The sequence below is a fragment of the Heteronotia binoei genome, chromosome 5 (assembly GCF_032191835.1).
Source record: "Heteronotia binoei isolate CCM8104 ecotype False Entrance Well chromosome 5, APGP_CSIRO_Hbin_v1, whole genome shotgun sequence".
NCBI lineage: Eukaryota > Metazoa > Chordata > Lepidosauria > Squamata > Gekkonidae > Heteronotia > Heteronotia binoei.
This window is the reverse complement of record NC_083227.1, coordinates 114,003,506-114,024,887: the sequence shown is the minus strand read 5'-3', so window position 1 is coordinate 114,024,887 and position 21,382 is coordinate 114,003,506. Positions and strand designations below refer to the sequence as shown.

At 44.9% G+C, this 21,382-nt stretch overlaps 1 protein-coding gene across 1 annotated transcript; it reads left to right on the top strand.

Annotated features, from left to right (window-relative positions):
* Positions 1-1,719: 1,719 nt before the first annotated feature.
* Positions 1,720-20,317, top strand: FGFR4 (fibroblast growth factor receptor 4). Its single transcript, XM_060240169.1, has 17 exons — positions 1,720-1,859; positions 9,080-9,346; positions 9,651-9,740; positions 10,202-10,368; positions 11,351-11,474; positions 12,222-12,412; positions 13,277-13,415; positions 15,081-15,274; positions 15,662-15,807; positions 16,559-16,680; positions 16,807-16,917; positions 17,154-17,344; positions 17,894-18,016; positions 18,408-18,478; positions 18,986-19,123; positions 19,220-19,325; positions 19,486-20,317. Exons 1-17 carry the CDS (start codon positions 1,766-1,768, stop codon positions 19,630-19,632), a joined length of 2,421 nt encoding a protein of 806 aa, XP_060096152.1. The 5' UTR covers positions 1,720-1,765; the 3' UTR covers positions 19,633-20,317.
* Positions 20,318-21,382: the final 1,065 nt, after the last annotated feature.

Here is a 21,382-nt window from a genome sequence, read left to right as displayed (position 1 = left end):
CGATCCTCCCCCTCCGCCCTGGCTCTTTTCGCGGCCCATTGTTGGCTCCGAGCGGGCCGGCTGCGCGCTGCGCGGGGGTGTAACCTGAGAGCTTTGGCTACAAAGTCCCCGCGCCTGTTGCGAAGCCGACAGAAGGCGCCGGGAGCTGGGATCCGTTCGTGGCCGGGCCCCTTTGCTCGCAGCCTGGGCAGACTCAGGCGCCGAAGTCGGGGGAGCGAGCCCTTACCGGGATTTATTCTCTCTCGTTGGAGCCGCCAGGCACGGCTGCGGCTGGAGATCCCGGGGACTGGAGCGCCGCTCCTTTCCCTAAGCGCCTGGCCAGCGAGGGATGGAGCGCCCGGGCTGCGCCGCGCAGCCGACAGTAGTGAGACTGCGCTAAGGCGGCCGGAGGAGGTGAGGAAGTCGCCGGGGTTGGCCGCCTTCGGCCATCAGGGTTGGGAGGGCGGCCGGGCTGGGGCAAGCCGCGATGCCGGGCAGCAGTTCGGGGGGCTGGAGCTGGTCTCGGGCTCTCTTCATCGCGGCGACCCAGGAGGCTCCCTGGGATGTGGCGGGGCAAAGAAGCGCCTTTCGGCGGCTGGTGAGGAGGTGGACTTTGACCGGGAGGGTCTGTAAATCTGTTACCAGGCTGTCCGGGCGCGCAGAAACCCTTTGTCGCTCGGATTAAAAATTAAACTGCCCTCCGGAGCTCATGCTCGGGCACAGCTCCCGCTCTCACTCTCGCCACGGAGAACTCCAGCCCCTGTAAACTTACACCGTGTACACACACACACTCCCTATATGCAGCCCACTCGCAGCAGGCAAAGGAACACTTGCTACTCTTCGTGCACACTCGCTTCTCTCTCGGCGCCCCACAGTTTTCAAGCGCAATCCGAAATCCCATTTAATGAATTGGGTTGAAATTCCCAACCGGTCTGCTTGAATCCCCTTGCTTTCAATGAACCCCATATTGCTGTCTGGTTGTGCTGTGCAAGAGTAGATGCTTTCTCACACACGGGACATAGATATTGTAGAAATCACACCATGATTACCTTCCGCCATGATTTCCCCACCCTGCACACTATACCCACGCATCCCCCTCAGTGTCCAGAGCAGAGCCTGTTTTTGTTGTCTTGGATGTTTCCTAGCCAGAGTACCATCAGTGCACATTAGAAGGTGTATCTGGTTGAGATTTCAAAGGGGTACAGGGATGAGGGACCCGAGCTCTGCTAGATGTGGGTGGGCAAGAATCCCAAAGATCAGGGATTCTGGGACTCACCCAAGAGGAGCTCCATTGTTCAGACAGGAGACCCTCAAGGATATCTGATGGATACTGGGTACAAAGGACTAGAAGCTCAAATAACATCTCAGCCTCATGCCTTCCTCAGCAGTTTCCCCCTAAACCCTAGCCAATTTTCAAAATGGCCATGACAGATTTGCGGTAGAAAAGCATGTCCAGCCAGGAATGGAGTTGACTTTCACTCAAGTGGCTTGGAACTTGCCTTGCTTGTATGTAATGAAGGACATCTTGCTGAATTGTTCCAACTTTGGAGTAACTCTGAAAACCACTGCTGATTCCCCTCATTGCCAACTCTCTCCTTCCAAAGTGAATGTCTTGCCAGGGCTATAGGTATCTTAGGAAGCGTCCCCTTTGTGCCATTAACAGGCTGAGAACTGACTATATACGCTTTCATCAAGTGGGAAACACAGAGGATGAAGGACTCTTTTCTTGTTCTAGGGTTGAAGATTCAGCTGAGAGCGCAGGGTGAGGAGAAGAAGAGGTAACAGAATGACATCCCTGTTTTGGGGCCTTCTTAAGTTCCAGATAATAGCAGTACTGTCTGTTTGGCCAGGTGCTTCAACAGAAGAGACCACAGAACCAGGTGAGAGTCATTGGAGAAAAGGTGCTGCTCATGTTGAGGGAAGAGATTCACATTTGATAAGGTGCAAGAGACCCAAATGTTTTAGGTTTGCTACTACTACTGCAGTGCATTTTGACTGATGTAAGAGAACTCTGCAACGTGAACCAATGTTTGTCACAACAGATAAAGTGATTTCTCCCCCAAGGCCACTTAATGAGTTTATGACATAGGTGGGAGCTGAAATCTCCCTGATCCAAGTCCAGTTGACAGTCTGATGGCCTGCACTGGTTTTGGGGTCATGGTAACATTAGTGGCATAATGTGTTGCAAGCATCTGCTGTGGTAACACATTTCCCTCCCATCCCACCATATGGGTACACAAGGTCAGAATCAAAGTTCAGTTGGCCTTAAGGTTTGCAACTGTCTATCCCACTTGTAGGGTAGAAAGGACGGTTTATAAGGTTGTTGTTGTAAATAGCAGGGGTTTGTTTTGTGTGTGATACAGAAAATGTTCAGCTTGGTTTTTGTGTTTTATTCCAACATACAAGTTTCAAACAGTTCCTCTGAAGTTAAGATAAATAGAGACTAGATTTTCTTAAAGAAAGACTGAGCCCAGAAAGTTGGTCCATAACAGATGGCTTTTTGCCATCTTTTGGACATGGAACAGAGGTCACTGGTGGTGGGGTGGGGAGGTATTTCTGAACTTCCTACATTGTGCAGGGGGTTCGACTAGATGACCTTGGAGGTCCCTTCCAACTCTGATTCTATGGTTAATCTATGATCAACCAGTCTGTAGCAGTAGTATTTTCTTGTGACCTGCTTGTATATTATGGGCATCTCTGCTGGATCTGTCTCCTGGTTGTGATTTGTTAAGAGTTTACTTTTGTGTGTGTAGGATCCACCATGGGATCAAATGTGCCTTGGTCAATACACACAGATCTGTGCATGATAGGAGCACAGTAAAAATTTGTAATATAGGGCGAGTGTAGCTTGCTTTGCTGAGTTGGTCAAATTCAGTGTTTGTCACTATTTACCCTGCAGTAGTTCTAATTGTGGATCATTGCTATGGAGCCAGACACTGTGCAAACATATTGGAGACAGGGCTCCCGATTCTACCAGTTATTACAAAAACAGTGTTGTAAATGCAAATTATGGAATTTGTGGGGCTGCTTAAATTATTTGGCCAATATAATTTGCTGGCTTTATGACTGACCCTACTGAATAACGTAATTTATGAGCTGATTCTTTGGTATAGTTTTGTACTTTCAGAACCCCCCGGAAGGGTGGGGATAACTGGTCAGTGCTAGGTGCTTGGCATCCTGTCTCATGCATCAGAAAAGACATCACTTGCATAACTAGCCCATCCAGTGAACAAATGGGATGTTTATCATGTGTGCCAGCCAGCTGCTTCAGTACCCATGCTGCTGCTGTTCCCCCAATCATTGTACTTTGCCACTGCCAACTACCAACTATTTATTTTATTGGACTGAAGAAGCGGGCATTAGGGCATTGACACGAAATTTGTTTCCTGAAAACTCATTTGAGGCGGGGTGGGAGGGATTGTTCATATTTCAGGGGAAAGGGAGGGATTTAATGTGAAGTTCTAGGATGCTGTTCATGGCTTTAAATGTTTATGATTTAATTGGGCGTCTTGGTGAAAGGTGTGCCTTGAAGCCAGACTAAGAGAACAAGGAATCTGATTTATGTCAAGAGGATCCAAGAGCTATTGACATTTGATGGTTCTGGATAAAGCTGTCACAAATTGCCTGTGTTGGCGTTATAGATTGATTCCTGGCCTATGTGTGTCATTGATGTCACCTGTCAAAAGCCAGAGCAGGCTGACAGCTGGATTGGACATCTCCCCAGGTCCTAGAATGGAGAGTCTGTGTTGTACCATTTGTGCCTGATCATATGGGTCTGGAAAGAACAAAGCTCAGTAATGAATTAAACTGGAGAATGCAGAGTGTGTCTTGGAAAAGAGGATGGCAGCTTGGCAGTTGGGGCATTTCAATTGTATCACTCCCATTTTTTGTTTAGGATGCAAATTGTGTTGTAGAGAAAAGCAGACAGGACTTCATGTGTTAGCCACTTGTGCTGCTAATCAAAGGGCCCCATGTCTATTTAAAGCTCTCCTAAAGGTGGGGGCTTCCTTGCCTTCCAATCAGAGTGGTTTTCTCAGATTGAAGCCATATTCATCTAAAATTATTGACAATTACTTTTAAGTGTTTCTGTAGTAAAGAACAACTATGGGGCATATATTCCCGTGTGTAAGAACAAAGTCCCAGGATCAAGGGTGAAAGCACATGAAAAAATGAAGAAGCTGCCTTACACCGAGTCAAACTATTGGTCTATCAAACTCAGTGTTGTCTGCTCTGACTGGCAGTGGCACTGCAATGTCTCAGACAGAGATCTTTCCCATCACCTGCTACCTGATTCTTTTAACATGGGGATGCTGGAAATTGAACCTGGGATCTTTTGCATGCTAAGCAGATGCTGTACTTTTTTGGCCACTGTGTGACACAGAGTGTTGGACTGGATGGGCCATCGGCCTGATCCAGCATGGCCTCTCTTGTGTTTTTATGTACCACTGAGCCATATTCCTTTCCCAAGGCAAGCATGGTGGCCGCTGTTGATAAAATGCATTAATTTAAATCTGTTAGCACCAATGAATGACACAGAAGTTCCTATAAATTTGGAGCAGATGCTTCTAAATCCTCCAGAAGTTCCTGTGTACCTTTGGGCCGTTGAGTATGCCTGTTAATGGTAGGGAAAAAGAATTATTTGGAGTCTCTTGCTGAAACATGTACTGGCTCTACAAGGAATGCAGGAATACCTCCAGCTCTGATCTTGGTGGAGGGGGATCATGGTTGCATAGTAGAAAAGAGCCAGGCTTGCAGTGACCACGTTCAGATGGCTGTCTCTGAGGCCTGGCAATTTCCAGACAATCTAGTGCAGAATGTATGGAGAGGCTTTCCCCTGCCCAGCACACACATACACCAGAGCTGTTCCCCTTAGTATTCATCAATTTGGAAGACTGGCACCACTAAAACTGAAAGTGTGGAGGACTTTTACAACTGTGTTAGTTTGAGGGGGGAGTTGGTGGGGATCCGCAACCTGGGCTGGTGGTGGAGGAGGATGGGTCACCAAAGCAATTATAGTTCAAATCCAGGTTAGACAAACAGGGAGGCGGGAAATTGTGGAGTCAGCTGAGTGTGAAGCCTATCACTCCCACTCAGGAGTGGGAGGAGGGAAAGGAGGGAGGGAAAGGCCTGTGTGCTTAGGGAGAGCTGGCTGAGCTAAGCAGGAGAGATACAAGTACAAAGAATGGAATGAATGAAAAGAGAGAGGAGAAATGGTAGCATTAGTGAGTAAAGTTACAAAATTGGAAAAAGGAACCCTGATATTGCTCAGAGGCCTTCCATTTGGGTATTTCTGCGCAGCTTTACTTTTTTTTCCTCACTGGCAACAATTATAGGGGCTCCTTATCTCATTCCCCTCCTTCCCTTCCCCCGCCCAACCTGTGGCGGCAGAGCTGGAGCCAAAAGCAGAGCCCTCTGCTGAAAGGGGCCTGGTCCCTATTGTAAACCAAGGGCAAGGAGAGCACGGGAAAGGAGCAGTGTGGCTGGGACAATGGTGGCTGGGGGAGGGGCAGCGGTCACGGGCTTCCTGACATGTTCATTTTGGAAGCTGTCAAAACAGTCACTCTTGGCTGAGAGAGTGACCACTCAATCGAAGGCCCCCACAGAGAGGCCACGGAGAGGAGGAGGGGATTGAGCAGAGAAGTCATGCTTCACTGTCCATGGGGATCCTTTCTGCTGTCCAAGACTGGCAGCAAAAGGGCTTTGATGACATCATTGCCCCATGGAACAAGAGGCAAAGGCAGGAACCCAGGACAAAGGGGCTTGTGAACAGAGTTCCGAGGATCACAAGAACTGTGCCTGCACTCTTCCTCAGCCTGTAGTCGCTACTGTAATGATGGGACTTACTTGCTATTACTACAAAGCCCCAAGTATCTTTTTTCCTTACCAGATAAATTTGCCTCTCCAAGTGCTATTTTGGGTGCAACAGTCAAAACAAAAGAAACCCAGTAAGTGCTGGGACCTAAATATACCTCCTCCTGATATCACTTCCTCCTCTGCCTGTGGAGTCTACACACAATCAATTACCTGATATCTCATTTATGCCCAATCAGCCATTCTGATCACAGATCCGGAGGAAAAAATGTTTCCAGATTAACCTAAAATCCTTCATGATTATTCTCCCCTACCTTCCTGTTTTTCTCTTCAGAAAATGCCCCAAACTGGAGTGCTTTCCCATAAAATCAACTGTTTTGCCTGAGGAAGGAAAAGAGCCATGCCCATATGAACAAAGATATCTTTCCATTTTCAACATTATTCCTTCCTGTAAACCTTTTTCTCCCTTCTGCTTTTCTTTCCTTATTATTCTGCTAATTTGCTACTCTGGGGCTATTTTGGATGCTGCAAATTTTAAATTTTAAACTTTTGTAAATTGTAAAGTCATAGAAGAAAGCAACACTCTTCCCCAGTCCCCTTGGGAAACAAAATTTTGGAGAAACTGCTTGATGGCTCTATGCAGTATTTCCAATTTTACTTTCTTTTCGGCCGAATTTATTATTTAAAAAATGAAATATATTCCATATGTTTTATACTGTCATTGTATAGCGTCTTATTTTATCAGCATGTAAAACTGGTAATATTTATTAGTTTCTTTTGTTTTATTAAAACGGAATTCACAAGTGTCCTGTGTTAGAAATGGAGTTGCTAACTCCCATGCTCTTAAGGCCCAAAAGTGTCTAACTGCATGATCCTATGCATGCTTGCCTGGAAGTAAGTCCCATAAAACATAGTGAGGCTTACTTCCAAATAAGAATAGGCTCAAGCTTTGAATTGGGGAAGTAGAGGTGGAAAAATAAAAAGTCAAAAATGGAAAATTAACACTATAGTAAAGAATTGGAAGGCTTTGTTATCTGGGGTACTGATAACTTCAGACATTTAATTATACTTTGGGATTGTTGGAGACACTTAAAGTTCAAGTATTATTTCATCAATGCCATGCTGTAATCCTGTGTACGGTTTAAGCTCTGTGGAATTCACTGGGATGTGTTTTTTATTAAAGACAGACAGGAGGATTGATTTGCAAAAGTAAACATAGACTGATAAAGAGCCATTTTATTGACTGATTAAATGCATATCTCATCCCATCCCAATTAACAAATCTTTGGAAATGTTAGCATAAACCAGGTTTATGCCAGACATGATATGGTAAATTTGTGATTGTAATTCTGTGTTAATGACAAAAAGCAGCCGTAAAGTGGGGAACTGGATTGGGGTAGTAGTGTGGATAGAAGCTTAAACCTTTACCCCGTCCCATTTATCTTCCTGTTCAAAATTGCCTCTCCTCCAACTGCTACTAGCCCTGATAAGGTGGGGAAAGACAGATATAATATATAGTAATACTTTTTCACTTACAAAGTCTAGCAGCAGCAGACGCAGGGGATTTGTTTCAGGAAAACATCACGTAGGAAGAGTGCTTCCCCTGCCTCCACAGTGTACTGTATCCCCAAATCAAACTGCTCTATGGCTTTTTAAAAAACAGGAACAAAATGCATCAGGTGATTAATATCAGACCTCTTGCAAATTGCAAAAATCAGCCCTGAGGGGCTGAAAAATTTGCAGCTTTTGATTTTTAACTTATTACTTTGAGCATCATAGACTTCAGAAAATAAAAAATTTGCACAAACCAAAGCAAGCCCCTCAACTCTTTCCACATATTAGCTAGCATCATGATTTTGTGTATTTTTAAAGATTCACCAATTTCTCATATGATGCAAGAGTCTGCAGCATCTCGGAAGCTGGGCTGTGTTTGTCTTGCTCTGTGTTGTAGAAATAATAAGGTTGGCAGGTCTCCAGACTGAACTTCTGCCTGAAGATGTTCTATATTTGGCAGCATTTGAAATTACTTTTTCAACATTATCCTAAGATTGTTGGCTGTTCAATCAAATGCAGCAGCAATGCTGTTGCTGTCAATAATGCTGCCTTTGAACATGCAACTACGGCACTTCCAGCAGTGTGACATCTGTTCACCAAATTTTTCCAAAGTATTTTACTCATTGTTTTAAAAGAGCAAATATAGAATATTTTTCCAGTTTTCCCAGAGGTTTCTAATTCTTTCATTTCAGGCCTTGGCGGGGGGGGGGGAATCAATTTTTGCCCCAGGTCTTTTAATCTGTATTCCAGAGCAAATTGTGGTCTGGGTGAAATTAATTGAAAGAGCATAAAGCCTTCTGAAACAGGATGTTCTTCTGGATTTTGCCTACCCTGAGGACAAGGTTCCCTGCAATGCAGGCTTACATTTGAGTTGTGCCTGATCCCAAGGGCACTTCTTTGGTGCTCAGGTTGAGAAATACTGAAATAACACAAAGAACATAGGAGGAATGATTTTTCTCCTGTCACTGCATAACCACAACGCCTTTCCAGACATTTAGGAAAAGTTTTTAGCAGTGGATGCAGAACCCAGGCAAACTTATGTTCTTATATTTGCCCTGGAGAGCCCTGGAGAGCCGGTTTGGTGTAGTGGTTAAGTGTGCGGACTCTTATCTGGGAGAACCGGGTTTGATTCCCCACTCCTCCACTTGCACCTGCTGGAATGGCCTTGGGTCAGCCATTGCTCTGGCAGAGATTGTCCTTGAAAGGGCAACTGCTGTGAGAGCCCTCTCCAGCCCCACCCACCTCACAGGGTGACTGTTGTGGGGGAGGAAGGTAAAGGAGATTGTGAGCCGCTCTGAGACTCTTCGGAGTGGAGGGCGGGATATAAATCCAATATCTTCTTCTTCTTCTTCTTTTAACCCAACTATTGTTCATGTGCTTGAGTTTGGACAATTGGTGGCTAGTTGTTCTGAGTCACAAAAGAACCAGATGCCATGATTATCATCATTTACCAGTCTTGAGTATGCCACTCTCATCTACTTCATGACTATTGCAGGTGAAATTTCTGACACTTAAGCCCTCACTCAGTCATGCCCTCTCATGGTCCAGGGACAGAGAGAGAGGTATGCACACTGATGTCTGGTTATATTCTCTGGGATCTACCTGGATAAAGGAATTCCTGTGTCATAGTTGCCCCTCCTCCCATCTCCCACAGTGTTTGTCTTATGGAGGTTATAGCAGCTAAAGTGAGCTAACTCTGTCATTGCACTGACTATACTCTCTCTACACTGGACAGAAATGTTTGAGAGCCACATGTTGGAGGTGGAGGAGGAGCACTTGCTACTGGATCCAGGGAGTCTGCTGAAGCTCTACTGCAGTGCCAATCACAGCTTCATAATCATATGGTACAAAGAAGCCAAGCAGCTTCTCCCAGGTGGACGCATCCACATGTGGCAGAGCATGCTGGAGATTGCTGATGTCACCTATGAAGATTCAGGGCTGTATTCATGCCGGATACGGAGCACTGGCGAGAGCCTGCGCAACTTTACCATCTCTGTTGTGGGTAAGAGCAAGGATAGTGAAGGATCTTCATGCTCCTACCTCTGTTAACTCATCTTTTATGGGAAGAGTTTTAAATTGATTTCGTCATGATGCTTTATCCCATACAGTGCCCTTTGTGGAAAGCAGCAAGGGAAACCAAAATGTGGATCCCCCCCCCCTACAATGATGGTCTTTTGCTTGTTCCTCTACAGTCCCTCACAATGTGCTAGTCAAGAACTTCCCTGTCAGGCAGTGTTTATTCAATGCCTTTTGGATGTCATGGTGGCTGTTCTGCAAAGACTCAACTTGTGCCACTTTGGTTTCAGATTCATTGGCATCTGGTGATGATGATGAAGACAGTGATGTGGACAGTGCCCATGTGGATTCAAATGAGGAGCCAATACATAACCGACGCGGTAAGTATTATGCCCTATTAGCTATTAAACAGTAGTTTTTGTATACCGCAGCAGTACTGGAACAGGAGATGAGAAAGGGATATTTGATCTGCTGTATAGAACAGTCAAACATTTTCCCTGCTTAACTCTCAGCTTTCTTCTCTGCAGAAATTCTGATAGGTCCAATAGAGCTTGACAACAAATTATTTCCAAGTTAGTAACAGAGTTCTGCTGGAGTGTGTCCTGACAAGCATTCACATATCCTGGGGTTCTGAGGTTTCCTGGCAGAGTGGTTATGAATGCTGTGCTCTATGCTGTAATGCATTGTACCATACTCCTAGCTGCTTAAGTGGGTCTCTGTCTTTGCTGGAAATGCTGGCAATCTGTTTCTTTGAGAGTACTCCAGTTGCCTTCACCAGTTTATCTTTAAGGCCATGAGGCTTTATTAACATTTGGGACTGATCATGTGATGTTATCTTCAGCACCTTTTTGGACACACCCTCAACGAATGGACAAAAAGCTGTATGCAGTCCCAGCAGGAAATACAGTCAAGTTTCGCTGCCCAGCTTCAGGGAGCCCTACTCCTACGATTCGCTGGCTGAAGAACGGGCGGGAATTCAGAGGAGAGCACCGTATTGGTGGGATCCGAGTAAGAACATAGACACTTTGGTCTTTTTGACATTCTCTCCTCCTTTCATCCACCATGTTGAAATGACGGCTGGTTTTTTGATAGGTCATATGAACTAGAATTTGTGTGTGGGGTGGCAGGAATCGTCCCTGTAAAACTGTTTAGAGAGGAGGCCACTACAGAAGCCAGCTGTGAACTTGACAGAACCAAGTGTTACCTCTGTAGCTTTAGTCTTTGTGAGTGTATTATAGTGGTGGTTCAGCAACCAGAAGCCACCTCAGTAGTCCCCAAATGTGTTGAGATCTGTGGGCACTTTTGAGATTTTGAGGAATGGAACTGGGCTGGGCACCACCACAGAATGGCTGCCATGGAAGGAGCAACTACAAAATATGAGGTATTGCCAAGCCAAGGATCCTCTTACAATAGAGACAGACGTTTTGGGGAGGAGCTGTGGCTCCGTGGTAGAGCACTAGATTATCCTGAAGGTCCCTTCTATCTGCTTGGCATGCCAGAGGTGCCAGGTTCAATCCCTGCCATCTTCAGTCAAAAAGATGTGAAAAACCATTGCCTGAGGCCCTAGAGAGAGCCTGCTACCAGTCTGAGTGGACAGTGCTGACTCTGGTGGACAGATAGACTGATTCAGTATAAGGCAGCTTCGTATGTGTCAATAAGTGCCCCGTAGATCCAAAGATAATGCCTCCAGGGCTCCACTGAAACACTTCCTACTCCAGTTAGATGGTGGGCTGTGTCTATACTGAGGAAGAAATGGGCACATGGAAACACATTAGTGGGTGCCATGATACCCAGTGACACCACATTAGGGATCACTGTGCTAAATGCTGCTGTTAACTTTTGTTTATTCTGTTTGTGTTTCCAGAACTTTGAATAAAACAGAACTGTAGTGTTTGAAACAAAAAGCATCCATTCTACAAACAGTCATGTGCTGGGAGCTTTAAAATGTTACACCTATTCACTTTGGTTGCATCTACTTCCCTTTCCCTAGCTACGGCATCAACACTGGAGCTTAGTCATGGAGAGTGTGGTACCTTCTGACCGAGGCAACTACACTTGCGTGGTGGAGAACAAGTATGGCAACATCCGCTTCAGCTATTTTCTGGATGTCCTAGGTGAGAGCATCTCCCCCACAGATGGACCATACAAAACCCAACAAAAAGCCAAATGCTCTGGGCCCATCATAAGGAAGCCTGGAAATTGCTTCACTGATTAGTACTTTTGAGTTTGTGTGGGAGGCCACAGCCCACCCCCAGCCTGTCAGCCATCCAGGTTCTTGTGGGAAGGACCAGGCTCACCATCCTGACCTCAAATACTCCAGAGAGAAGAAAAATGCCCTGAATCTTCTACCAGCTTCAAAGGAAGCTGGTGATCTCTTAGGATATAAAGTCAGATGAAATTAATTAACCCTGTCTGGATCTCTAGGCTTAGCTTTAAGCCTTTGCTCCCTTATCTCTCAGCCCCTCATTATCTGTCTTCTCTGAGCTTACTTGTAATCACCGGAAAGAGGCCCTGGAGCCAGCACTGGGTAGGAGTTGAGTCTGCGGCACCAAGTAATATCAGAAGTGCAGCCTTGTCTGCTGGCAAAAGAAGAGATAGAGAAGGCATAACAATCCCACTAGCCTCAAAGACAGGAACATTATATTGCTGCTGTAGGAACGTCTGAAAGGAAAGTTATGCTGTTAGATAAGGGAGAGGAACGCGACCTCAAAGACAGCTGACTGTGCCTCTTTATTTCCAACGTTCTCCTTTATCATTATCAGTTTTGTGCTTATTGATTTATGCATTGTGGAGTGCCCCTCTGGAACATCTGGCAGACTTCAACTGCATTGGATAACACTTTCCTACTTTGTCCCTTTCAGAGAGATCTCCACATAGGCCAATCCTGCAAGCAGGGCTCCCTGCCAATACCACAGCAGTGGTGGGCAGTGATGTGGAGTTCTTTTGCAAAGTGTACAGCGATGCCCAGCCCCACATACAGTGGTTGAAACACATTGAAGTGAATGGCAGCAACTATGGCCCTGATGGAATCCCCTACGTACAAGTCCTTAAGGTAAGTGGGATAGAAAATAATAGAGGACGTAGTGATGTTTATAAGTGTATAGAACTGGCTCTGCCTCTAACAATAGAGATAGCTCTGAGCAATTTAAACACCAATTTTCCTAAAAGGCTGCTTTGAGAAATGAATGAGGAGTGGTGGGCTAGTGCCTGAGAGTCCCTCTTGAAATGTCTCTTGCTACGAGTTGTACTTTGTCAATACCCCTTTCACCCTCAGGTTAGCAATGGGATGGAGGTGCAGCTGAAACCTTTCAGTAGGCCAGATGTGGTCCAGGATCTTCCAGTTGCTGACTCCTTAATCTGGGACAGTTGGGATACAGACACATCTATGTCTAGTATTAGGAGTTGAATCTTTTACATTGTGTGGCTCTACAATAATTTTCAAATAATAGGTTCCTTTTACATTAAGGGCTAATACATTAATAGATTCCTCTTACGTTAAGGGTTAAAAGAATGATTACTGTGTCAATGACAATTAAAAAAAATAGGATCTGAAAAGGTGATACCTTCAGTTGTACCACAGTTGGTAAAAAAAATTGCAAGCCAATGCACCTCTTATGGCAGACAGACTACTGAATCCATCACAACTGTAGCCTTATAACTGAGTTGTATCTGGAAGCATCTTACAGGATATTCAAAAAGCAATGAAATCTTGCAACAGCAATAGCGCACTCAACTAGTGTATTCTCAGTGGAGAGGTGGGTACATGAGTCTTAGTTAGCAAAGGAATGCACCAGATCTGATGTATATTGGCAGCAAGCAAGGCATTCTGTTTCCAAAGGGAAAGCTGGGTAACCCTCTTGTGTAGTCTAGAGTTAATGCTTACCTCTCTCTTGTCTCTCTCCATTTGTCTTGGCAGACAGCAGATATTAACAGCTCAGAGGTGGAAGTACTGTATTTGCGCAATGTCTCCATGGAAGATGCTGGCGAGTACACATGCCTGGCAGGGAATTCCATTGGCTTGTCCTACCAGTCAGCCTGGCTTACTGTGCTGCCAGGTGAGGAAGGACAGAGGACCCCTAGGTGACAGCTGAAAATGGGTTGGGGCAAGAAAAGATATATGGGTGTAAGATCTTCCTTCACAGTATCGCAGTATCTACCAGGCCTATCAGTAGTGGGGGGGAGGGGACAACAGTTCTATCAGCCTGTGCATGTTCTTTAGTTTAAAAAAAAAACCAATGTAAAATAAATGGAATGAGTTTCTGGAGGTCACAGATCGCTAAAAATCTTTGGACGGAAGTGGGGGTCCAGTTATCCCTTATTTTCTGGAATGTGATAAAATCCTTTACTGACATGATAAAATCCTGTTAGATTGTTTCATGGATTTATGCAGTAATTCTATATTAAAATACAAATAAATTAATTACAAAAATGAGTGGAAATATGGCACTGTTTTAGCAAAACCTCCACAGTAATAAAGAAAAAAATCTTAAAGGCGACTGAAGAAACTGAGGAAAGGAATTTTGTCAAGCCTTTACTAGGTGTTAAAAAAAAGTTGAGTATTTGCAAAACCATCTATAATTGAATGTAGAAAAGAAGATACCATATGAAAAGTTTAGGAATTTCTGTTCAACAAATGCTCTAGGCGTCTGTCTACTTTCTCTAAAAGCAAAATTGTCTTAAGCATAGTTACGCTTATTCCTTGAAAGCCAAGATTTATGTCTCCGTTGTATTGTAAAGGAAGATTTTCTGCACATATAGTAGTGCTGTCCAAAAGCAAAACAATTTTAGAAAGTGCTATTCAAGTCAACAGAGGAAACCTTGGATATTATATTTCCATATGATCAGTGTGTGTAATAAACTGCGTGAAGACAATGTGTCAAATACCAGATAGTGGTTCTGAATGTGCTGCCAGGATTTCATTTGCCAGTCACTAGAAAGCCAGCATTAAACCTTCTAAATAAAAAAGATAACTAAGATGAAATATTGCAAATGGTAAAATTGGAATAAGTCCAAAATTATTGTAGAAAGATAGCTTAAGGCACATAAACTTTGGTTTTAAGATGTACTACTACTGAAAAGAGTTGGGGTAGAGAGATAATCAGCGATACTTGTGTCTAACTTGGATAATGAAACCACTTATAAAGATGCATGTATCTTGATTTGTTTGATCTTGTTAAAAAACGTTTACCACTTATGTATATTACACATACATAGATCAGTTGTGCAGAAATTATAACACTCTGTAACACTTCGAGAAAAAGAAAATGGGCACAGTTTAGCCAAAGAAAAGCCGTGTTATCAACAGAAGAAATGTAAGGATATACTCAACTGTCTTGCACTGACATCAGTATGAATGTCAGCAGGGCTTTTTTAATAGAAAAAGCTCAGCAGGAATCATTTGCATATTAGGCAATACCCCCTGATGTCACCACTGTTTCACACAGGAACTTATTTGCATATTAGGCCACATCCCCTGACACCAAGCCAGCTGGAATTGCATTCCTGTGTATTCCTGCTAACCCCCCCCCCCCCCCCCGAATATCAGATTGACAGATTGGGCAAGTGGCTCTGCAAGAGGTGGAGTACTTTGTGCAACTATGCTCTTTGGCGATGCCTTAATTGTTTTGGCCTGGTTGCAGCAGCTGTTCTTGGTGTCAGCCATGGTCAAGGTTAGTTTAGCCCTGGAGCATGCTGATTGGAAATTCATTCATTGATTGCAGAAGAAGAGCAGGTGCAGGAGGTGAATGCTCCTGATGTCAAGTACACAGATATCATTATCTACACTTCGGGATCTTTGGCTGTTGCTATGGCTGTCATCATCATTGTCCTCTGCCGGATGCAAGCCCAGCCAAGGAAGCAGCCCTTGGAGCCCATGGCAGTACACAAGCTCTCCAAATTCCCTCTCATCCGGCAGGTATGTAACCTGCCTTTAATGTGGGTTAGAATGATCAGGGTGTTGCCACTGCAGTGGTTTTCTAGGGGCCTTAATCTTTGGTAAAATATCATCTGCATGCTCTGAACAAGAATCAGTTGAGAACAATGAAATGCCCAAATATGTAGTCAGCATTTCCACCAATATTCCATTTGTGAGCTTTCTGTGACAGCTGGTTTGTGGCAGAATGCATATCGAGAGGGAATTTGGTCTGTTCCAACATGTGAATTTTTAAGTACAACTTTGTCTTACCATCTGAGACTCCTTTGGGGTATGGTTATCCCCTGTTGTTACTTGAGTTACATCTAGTTCTGTGAAGACGAGAGGTGTTCACAGGCCAATCTAATTAGTACTGTGCTGCTTCCTTAGTTCTCATTGGAATCAAGCTCCTCAGGCAAATCTACCACATCACTCATGCGTGTCACCCGCCTCTCATCAAGCTGCACACCCATGTTGGCTGGGGTCATGGAAGTGGAGCTGCCACTTGACTCAAAGTGGGAATTCCCCCGAGACAGGTAAATCTGTGAAGTGGAGTGAGTGTGTTCTCTATATGTGTGCTTCCCTGGAGGATGCTGAGCTATACTTATGTTTTCTAGCTTGGATCACATATCCTGATGTCTAATTGGTGTTTGTCTCCTCAACTCAAGGTGTTCATATACTTAGACATCCAGGACATGGATCTCACAGGTGTTACTGCTGTTCTCATTGATGTCCTTAGGCTCACACATGCCTAGATTCACATGAAAGTAATAGCATGTGAACCCCCCCCCCAAAAAAAAAACCAATCACTGTGCCTGTTTTACACATGATTATAGTAATTCCCAGCAATATGACTGCTCCATACAGGGCTGCAATCACATGTGCTTTGGGCTTACATGCTACTCCCTCTGGGCAAGTGAGAGCAATCACAAGCCCAAGAATACTCATGTGTGAGAAATCTGGGCGCACAGCCACATGGGTGAACTAGACGTAAATGTTTGTCCTTCCTCTACTCCCCTGTCTGCTATACTTTCTACTGTAATGTGAGCAGGGTGTAAGACTATTGGTGACATTTTCCTCAAAGAAAAACCCAAGTGGATTCCAATGACCTACTCTCCCTTTAGCTCTGTGATCTAGAAGTTCAGAGGCTGGTCTTATACTAGGAGACTTGGGGTTTGTCATGTTGCATTTCATAGCCAAATACATTGGGCTCTCCTTGCTCAATAGCTCCATTCCTATGATATGAGAACATCCCTTAAACTGCCTCCTTCCTTTCTTTTCCATTAGGTTAGTGCTGGGCAAGCCACTAGGTGAAGGTTGTTTTGGGCAAGTGGTAAGAGCAGAGGCTTATGGGATTGATCAGGAACGGCCAGAACGCCCCATCACTGTTGCTGTCAAGATGCTGAAAGGTAACTTGGGGCTTGCAGGGCTACAAGAGTTGGACACATTGGGGTCTTCTGTACCCAAGACAAAATCTTGGTTCACCTTGCCCTCAACATGGGTCCATAGCATCTCTTTTTTCTGTACCTTGCCAGATAATGCTACTGACAAAGATTTGGCTGATCTCATCTCAGAAATGGAAATGATGAAACTCATGGACCAGCACAAGAATATAATCAACCTGTTGGGTGTCTGTACGCAGGATGGTGAGTGGTTGCAGTGTTGATCTGGGAGGCAGTATGGAAGGAGGTAGGGATGCTCATGGGGAAAGGAATCAGGAGAAGCTCGGCCCACTGTAGCACAACATAGTAAGGAAGCAGAGGTCCTGTGAAAGGATGCTGCAAGTGGAGCACAAAGTACTGGCCCTCTTTGATGAGGGACGAAACAATATGCAGAATTTTAGAGCACGAGACAGAGGGTCACTTTCAGTGTACAATTGCAGGGCCTCTTTATGTGATCGTGGAATTTGCTGCAAAGGGGAACTTACGGGAATACCTGCGTGCTCGTCGCCCTCCCACACCTGATTACACCTTTGATGTTACCAAAATGCCTGAAGAGCAGCTGTCCTTCAAAGACTTGGTCTCTTGTGTCTATCAGGTGGCACGTGGCATGGAGTACCTGGAATCCAAGCGGGTGAGAGCAGCTTCATTGTACAAGTGTACTGCTATGCATATTAGGACCTTTGTCTTAAGTGGATAGTGAAGAGAGGGAATTATTAGAGTCTCTACTTGCAGAAAAGTTTGCCTCCTTGTCTTCCCTGCTTTGGACTAGTAGGATGTTTCTTTCACTTAAGCAGAGGTGAATGATGCCCAGTAGCAATGATCCATTTTGGTAGTCTGATACTGCTTTTCAATGCCTAATATAAGGCTGCAGGCCAGGAGCTGGTACATTTATGACTCTTACACATTTTCCTAGTATCTCCAACAGGGTCTTGGCTCTGTAGTATGAATTTCAGGTGTGTTCTTGAAGGTGGGAGGATTAAACGTACCAGGCTTGGGCAATATGAAGTAGAGAATGGTTGAAGAAAATGGGAGAGGTATGGGAAACTCACATACATATTTACAGTAGATGGAACAATAACCTACTCTCCCTGGGTGACTTTGGCACTGGCTCCAGAATATTTGCCAAGTTCTCAAAGATAATTCATCTTCCTGTTTTTTTCCTTTCTCTCTCTGCCTCTAGTGCATTCATCGGGACCTGGCTGCTCGCAATGTACTTGTCACTGAGGAGAATGTCATGAAAATTGCTGACTTTGGTTTGGCTCGTGGAGTTCATGACATAGACTACTACAAGAAAACAAGCAATGTAAGTCAAAGTCAATTGGGGGCCATGGGGAGGAAAGTCCTGGAGCTGGTATGATTCCTAAGAAATATACAGCTTTTATGTAAAGAAATAAACAATTTGAGATATGGACAGTTAAGGAGTGTGGACTGTATTAAGGTTCTGTGTATGTACATGCATATAAACATACTGCTATGAGTGATGCATATCAGGAGAGTTTTTTAACTAGGAAGAAAGGGCATTTTTATTGCTCGTAACTTTCAAAATGCCCAAAGTGATGTAGAAATCAGAATGAGCTCAGATGAAAATTAGCATGATCTTGGCTGCTCAGTGGTTGGCAGCGGAGGCAGAACTCAAAGAGGGTCCAACATTTTGGGGAAAGCTTGAACTGAAGGCTTTTCATTTTTGCTTTCAGGGCCGCCTGCCTGTGAAATGGATGGCACCAGAGGCCCTATTTGACAGAGTGTACACGCATCAAAGTGATGTGTAAGTGTGATTCAATGAGATATGGATAAGGGCTCTCACAATTAAATGGATCTTAACAATTATGTCTGGCAGAACAGCTGTGTATTGTAAGGCACTGTGTGTGTGGCTCTTTGACTTCTAGTATGTGGAGAACAATTAAGCATATATTCCATGGCTGCTCTGGCAACCATGCCATTATTTGCATGGAAAGCCACTGTACAATGGCCCCTCCTCCTATCTTATGTCATGTGTCACACAGAGTATAGCTTCCCTCCATAAACTGGTCCAGCATCCTGAACAGTGCCCAGCACATGCATGCTTAGTCCTTTCTACATCCCAATATTCATATATATGGCCACAAATTCAATCTTGATTATATGTGCTGCAATTTGGCATGTTTCGTTGTTGTGAGAAATGCCCTGTTGCTGGCTTATGGCACAAGTTAACCTCAAGATATATTCATGCTGTGGTTATTGCTGGCTTCCTTAATCTCTCTTAGCCCTCACCCCACTCCAATTATGCTTTAAGGTGGTCTTTTGGAATTCTGATGTGGGAGATCTTCACCTTGGGAGGTTCCCCATATCCAGGCATCCCAGTGGAAGAGCTCTTCAAACTCCTGAGAGAAGGTCACCGCATGGACAAGCCCTCCAACTGCACCCATGAACTGTAAGCATCTTAAATTGTTTCCTACCCACTTAACTAGGGTGCAAAGAATACAGTGGGAGGCAGATGTCTGAAGACTTTCTTGCCTTTCTGTAATAGGTACATGATGATGAGGGAATGTTGGCATGCTGTCCCTTCTCAGAGGCCCACCTTTAAGCAACTGGTGGAGGGACTGGACAAGGTCCTAGCTGCTGTCTCTGAAGAGGTAGGTTCAAACTATTAGAAAGTTAATAGGAAGCAAAGGTTAGGGAGCAAAACTGTAACAAAGATTCAGTTATTTGCAACAGGGGGCAGTGGTTTTTAGGGAGGAGGTAGGCCTTCATCCCCAATGAAAGCTGAAAGTGACCATTTTCTTCTGTTTTCAGTATCTGGACCTGTCAATGCCATTTGAACAGTATTCACCATCCTGCGAGGACACAACCAGCACCTGTTCTTCTGATGATTCTGTCTTCACCCATGACCCACTGCCTATCACCCCCTGTCTCTTCCCCTATCACAATGTGAGGACATGAGGGGAAGCTGGCCATGGACCCCAGGGAAAGTGTCTGTTCTGTTCCTAGAGGATTACAGAGCTTGGGAACAGAAGATCTCTCACCACACATTGCTCCTGGTGAAAGAAAGATCTGGGAGCTGCATCAGCAAAGCCTGAGAATCTGCATCCAAAGCTTCTGGAGCCTGCTGGACATATGCTACCAAAAGTGCCGTAGTGAGGACTGGATTCCTTCCTTGTAAACTCTGCTGGTGCTTTCAAGCCCTACAATCTCAGGTTCCCTCCAAGCTATTACTCTAGCTGAGCCTTGGCTGCTGCCAGTTGGCTGGGGAGAAGTGGTGTGCCAGAAAAGCAGGGAGAAACCTAGCCCAAAAGAGGAGCACTCACTAGGTGCCTGAGACCCTACCAGACCCATGGGACCATCTCCCCAGCCATGGAGCACCCTGCTTGTTTGTTGCTATCCCCAATTAATAATAATAATAATAATAATTTTTATAAAATCTCATTGCCAGGAGCCAGACAGCTCTTTCAGATCACACATACTCAGCTGGAGCTACGCACAAGGACAACATCTTGCACAGGGCATGGACATTTCTTTCTGGCTCCTGCTGCTCCCTGTATATACCCCTAGAGATAAATATTTATGTACATATCATTTCTAATGCACATGAATTATCCACACCCATAAATTATTTTTTTGGAATAGAGCCTCAGACTCGAGGTTTCTTTGTTCTTAGGAATGCTTGCGGCATACTCCCGAGGAAGCATTGACCTAGCCAAGACCCATTCTTGGGTCTTGGATCTTTCTTGGAGCACTACCCAAGGATGTTTGACATCTCAGTTCATAGGCTCAGAAAAGCAGACCAGATTGGTTTTGTCTCAGCTGGTCTGGTTGTGCCCACAGTATGCAAAACCCAAGTGTTGCTTTACAACCACCACTGGTTCTGGAGGACCTGGTGTACTAGCCAGCTGGAGAAAGGATATTTTGGAGAACCATTTATTGTTTCTGATTTTTCACATGCCCTTTGGTTTACCTACAATCTAGGTCAGGGGTGGCCAACGGTAGCTCTCCAGATGTTTTTTGCCTACAGCTCCCATCAGCCCCAGCCATTGGCCATGCTGGCTGGGGCTGTTGGGAGTTGTAGGCAAAAATCATCTGGAGATCTACCGTTGGCCACCCCTGATCTAGGTGAACATGGAGCTTTAGGAACTCTGTGTGTGCACATGCTCTCCATCTCTAGACAGCCATGCTTACCATTTTTTTAATGTCACAGTGCCTGGAAGAGATGACTGACTGATTTGGGTGTGTTCTAACATCATATCCCCACTTCAAAACCCTGACCATATCTTTGCTGAGCACCTCTGAGCAAGATAGTTCCAGTCCCTGCCACTGAAAGGTTGAGAGACCAACGGGAGCGTAAAGACAGGATTACAAGAAGGCTGGTTCTAATGTACACTTCCCTTTTCCTAAATGGTGGGTCAAAGCACTCTGCTCCCTGAGAGGATTCTTCCCAATATGTTTTGCTGGGGATTGGCTCCACTCAGCAATGGCATATCTGAGGGGAGATGGAGAAGAAGTTACAGCTTTAGGTATATCAAGCCATGGAGCCTCAGCTGCTTCTGAGCTTGCATGGCAGACGAGGAAGGATATGAGCCTGAGGAAGGGTCTATGGGTGCACAATGCACCTGTGCTGTCTGGTTGAACACAGAGCATCTGCACCTGTGTGCCTCTCCTATAGTGCAGGCAGGTGGGGTGGAGGGGTGCAATGGCA